The 4814-nt window shown below is 39.6% G+C and overlaps 1 protein-coding gene across 1 annotated transcript; it reads left to right on the top strand.

The window, feature by feature from the left end:
- The first annotated feature begins 1546 nt into the window (after positions 1-1546).
- LOC139407710 (heme-binding protein 2-like) lies at positions 1547-4537 on the top strand. The gene is made up of 7 exons (XM_071151561.1): positions 1547-1598; positions 2249-2308; positions 2464-2545; positions 2910-3030; positions 3150-3283; positions 3878-4041; positions 4151-4537. Coding segments are annotated over exons 1-6 (456 nt in total). The 5' UTR covers positions 1547-1596; the 3' UTR covers positions 3935-4041; positions 4151-4537.
- The last annotated feature ends 277 nt before the right edge of the window (positions 4538-4814 follow it).

Genomic DNA, 4814 nt, shown 5'->3' with positions numbered 1-4814 from the left:
TTGGAACAGGGTGTCTCATGCTCAGAGAGAAACAAACACACCTCTTAGGTTTTGTTCAATCACTCTCACAAACTCATTATAATCTACAAATGTAAAGTTTTTGAACAACAACAAATACAACTCCAACAACAATCATCTCTGCAGCCAGTGTGACAACATTTGTTCCATTAATGCCAAGGAAATTGCCACAAGTCTGTTCAAGTCAGGCTAAAGTCACATGTTGGCTAAGAATTTGATCTAAAGCTCGTACTTACTCTACATAGAAAGGACATGAGAGGAGATCATATGAGTTATTTAAAGTTTTTCTGTGAAGGATGTCACCCATTGAGCCCCTGAGGTGTTGACCAGCTGACATCACAAGGGATGTCAGAGGTTTGTTAAAGGTAATTTAAACTGAACTGACTTTGACTTTCTAAATCTAGGGCAGGGGGTTCATTCCATGACTGCATCCATCTTGATATTCAGTGGCTTCCTTTTCTTGTTTTCTTGTCTCCTTTCCTACACTGATGTGAAAGAACAGGGACAGTTGAAATCAGATTCAAAGTGAGGAGCGCCATCTTGTATTCACCACCTATCCTTTGTCTCTTCAGGTCAGCCCATGTGAGGAGGAGACGAGGTGAGGTAGTGTTGGGTGAAAGGTTGCTGGTTTAACTGCCCGAGCCGACTAGGCAAAAATATCTGTAGATGTGCCCTTGATCAAGGCACTTAACCCTAATTGCTCCTGTACGTCCTTCTGGAAAAGATTGTCTGCTAAAATGTTTAGAAATTAAGCTGTTTTTCGACTATTGAGATACACCCCAGAGTTCTGTTTTCTAGACTACTCTCCTCTTCGTGGGGGTCAAAGCTGAGCTCTTTGGGTCGTGCAAAAGTGCTGTCCTATCTGCTTTTATAGGTGGGGAATATGGTTTGATATGAATTGGAAAATGTTTGCCCAATGTGCATCCAATTTTTTTTATTTTTTTATTTCACTCTACATTATAAAATTAATATCATAATAAATGTGGATTACCTCCAGAGGTGGTAAGAAAGATCTGATCACAATGTGTCTTTAAATCATCTACACCCGTCTAAAAATGTGGGCACAATCAGAATGTGGACAAGATCAGGACAAAGAGTCCATGTTAGCACCAATTATAAACAGGGCTACTCCATTGCCCACTAGTGATTGGTAATGTCGACCCAGCAGTGCTCAGTGAACAAATTACATGCAAGTGCTATTTATTTAGTCTAAACGTGACAGCCAGGCTGTTATTGCGAAACAGCAAAGGCTTTAATTGCGAAACAGAAATATAAAATAGTCTACTACACGTGACGGATCTAGTCACAGCCTCTTTTTCAATAATCCTATACTTGCTTTTCAAAGACGCATCAAGATCAATCGTCTCACGTTATCTAACTTGGCACACATTTATTTATAAACCACCTTTTCTTCTCTTAAGCGCTTGAAGTCCATTGCACATTCTGTGGTGAAATGGGCGTGTTTTGGGGACTGATGCAAATAACACTCAGTTGGTATAAATAGTTTCTCTGCAAGCATTTCCCTCAGGCCAGTGAATACATCTGAACTAAGCTGATCGAAAAGACACACTCAGCACAATGTAAGTAGAAATGATAGGTCATCATTGCATTGATTAGGTTTGTTTGATTTGTTATGGTGTTAAGTAATTAAAGGAAGAGGGATTTGTATAGAAATAGAAATGTGTAATAACATAGTTTCTGTCTTTTAAGGTATTACAATATTGCAAGTTATGTCTGTATGATATATTTTTCATATGATGATGTCACTGCCTGTTTGTGTGTACTTTAGGTTTTTCATGTGACGACAGCACGTGACAAATACATTTGATTTGAAAACCTAAAGTACACAAAACCACTGTTTTGTGTACTTTAGGTTTTCAAATCAAATGTATTTGTCACGTGCGCTGAATACAACATATGTAGTAGACTTTACAGTGAAATGCTTACTTCCGAGCCTTTCCCAAACAATGGAGTCAAAATCTAAGAATAATTTGCAAAATAAAAATTGAAATAGTAACACTAAAATAACTATAACGAGGCTAAATACAAGGAGTACTAGTACAGAGTCATTGTGTAGAATGTTGTTGAGGTAATATGTATATGTAGGTAGGGGTAAAAGTGACTAGGCAATCGGGATAGATAATCAACAGAGTAGCAGCACCATATGTGAAGAGTGTGAAAGAGTATGAAAGTGTGTCTATGTGACACTGACTGTTTGTGTGTACTTCAGGGTTTATTTGGCAGGGTTGGTTGGCTTGGTTCTCATCTTGACTGCTGAAGCCAGAGTTGGGTAAGGAAGTTCTAATACACCTCTGTTATTACTTTCCACACATCCTGAAACCACGTGTTTCAGAATAATACTGTTTGTATAATGAATGAACAGTATCCGGGCTAAATCGTATGCTATTGTTCTTTATTGATTTGTTTTCCACTGTTTCCTTTAAGAAACTCTTCTGAGTCTCGCTTCTGCACAGAGTCAAAGGAATGTCTGCTCTATGATCTGGTGTGCAAGAATGACGATTATGAGGTCAGTCTTGTGCAGCACAAATTAATGGCACATTGGGGCTACAATTTAGGAGTTTGTTTCACCACCTTTTTTGTGACCATTTTTTTTTATGTTTAGTTGTTGGTCAGGGTAGCAGATACAAAACAATAGCATTTGCATTAAAATGTATAAAATCAACAACATGATGATCATCATTATCATCCCCATTTTGGTTATCGTATTGGGTTTCGGTAATCTGAAAAATGTTGTAGATCAGTTCTGCAGGGTTGTTGATCAGTTATGCACTTTTTGCGCAGTCTCATCCTAATCCCGTCCCCAACATCTGCAACTCAAATACACTCTACAGCAGAGGACTATTGAGTGAAGGTTTGTTCCTGTGTTACAGGTGCGCCACTATGACTCAGTGAAATGGGTGTCAACAGATGAGGAAGCATACTTCATGGACAAGGCCACCTACACTGCCTTCAGGAGACTCTTCAACTATATCACCGGATCCAACAAGGCTGGTGTGTGTGTGTGTGTGTGTGTATCAATCTATTTGTGTGTGTGTGGATGCACGTGCATGAATCTGTTTCTATGCGTGTGTATACCTGGTAACAAGTGCTTACACAGATCTTTCCTATAGGAGTCAACATTGACATGACAGCTCCGGTGACTGTCAAAATTGAAGAGAAGAAGTGGGGGTCGTCTGTCTTCACGCTCAGCTTCCTCCTGCCGTCTACCCATCAGATGTCTCCTCCCCAACCCACTGATGACAAGGTAAAGCCAAATCCTAAATAGAACCTACGCCCTATGCACATGATCTGAGAGGATTTGATTGGTATAAGCAATATGGTGAATCTTCCACTTAGCCTATCAGAGGGCAAAGTGGAGCTATTACCATATTGCTGACACCTGTCAAAAACCTGTAAACCTGACACAATTACATCCACATCGGTAGCCAGGGGTCTGTAGTATTTGTGTGCTTTATTGAGTGGGTTTTTTTAAATACTTAAGCTGAGCTCAATTATGCTTGCCTGGCTCAATAGTGCCAATGGAATAGTCCCAAAAGTAAAAACCTCACCCACCTGGCACTTTAGTAAAACTGAAGTTGAACATAATATGATTGTCTATCAGACCTGGGTTCAAGAAGTATCTTTCAAATAGTTAGAAATAGCTTTTATAGTGTCAGGTGGGCAGGGTTTGCACTTTTGGGACTGTTCCATGGTGCCATTGAGCCAGGCAAGCTCAATCGAGCGCAGCTTAAGTATTTGAAAAATAACAAATACCATTTGAACCCATGTCAAGTATGTCATGTTTTTTTTAAAGACCGCTGGTTAACAATGTAGATGTCATTGTGATTTCCCCATACAGGTGTACTTTACTGAGATGCCTGACATGAAAGTGTACGTGAGGGGCTACGGTGGATGAATGATGTCTTTGACATCCAGTGTAAACTCCATGCTGCTGAAAAGGCAGCTAGACAAAGTTCAGGCCACCTACAACAAAGACTACCACTATGCTGTGGGTTATGACAGGTGGGAGCACAGATACAAATCCTTCAATATACTCATATCCAACATCAAACCAAATTCCACCACAATACTTTTTTCAAAAATACTTTAATATTTTGTGTGTGTCCTTCAGCCCAAAGAAGATTCTGAACAGGCACAACGAGGTGTGGTACATTGTTAAGGGAGAGCCTGTGTGCCCTACCTCCTCCTAAACATCCTCCTCCACTACTGCTGAGTCTGGCATTACTGCTTTGAGGAGGACCAATTGGAGGTGCATGGTAGACTGAGAACAACGATATGAACTAAGAGATGTGTCCTTGATCTAGTGGCACTGTAATCCAAAATCAATATGCCACATGCTATAGAGTGTATACACACTACATGTCTTAACATTTTCTCATACTTATTCAGGATTCAATTTGTTAGAGGTGACGAGCACCCCCTAGACCTGTGATTCAAACTCTGTACAATCAATGTTGACTAAGATTTGGAACTTTTTCTCAATAAAATATGAATTGTGTCTGTGTTGAGTTTGTTTGCTTAAATATATGCCAAACAAATCCTCTACAGCTCTTTGGTCATACTCAAGTGGTGGTGAATACAGTATGATTATAATGAACATAAAATCTTGGGTACTGGCGTCAGATACCATATTTGTTACATAGTCTGCCCAATGAGAGATTACAATGAACATTACAAATGAACATGTTACATTTTAGTCAGTTAGCAGACCTTCCTCTCTAGAGCAACTTTGTTTCAGTCACTCCTTTCACAAATACAGTGAAGTCGTGTACAGT

This window comes from Oncorhynchus clarkii, chromosome 4 (genome assembly GCF_045791955.1).
Source record: "Oncorhynchus clarkii lewisi isolate Uvic-CL-2024 chromosome 4, UVic_Ocla_1.0, whole genome shotgun sequence".
In the NCBI taxonomy this organism is placed as follows: Eukaryota; Metazoa; Chordata; class Actinopteri; order Salmoniformes; family Salmonidae; genus Oncorhynchus; species Oncorhynchus clarkii.
Note: the sequence above shows the minus strand (reverse complement) of the source record. Positions and strands in the feature narration are given on the sequence as shown.

Excerpts from the sequence above, each read along its gene's own strand:
- LOC139407710 (XM_071151561.1), top strand. Across the intron at positions 2,546-2,909 it reads GCAAGAATGACGATTATGAG|GTGCGCCACTATGACTCAGT; the intron begins GTCAGTCTTGTG and ends CCTGTGTTACAG. Across the intron at positions 3,031-3,149 it reads CACCGGATCCAACAAGGCTG|GAGTCAACATTGACATGACA; the intron begins GTGTGTGTGTGT and ends TCTTTCCTATAG.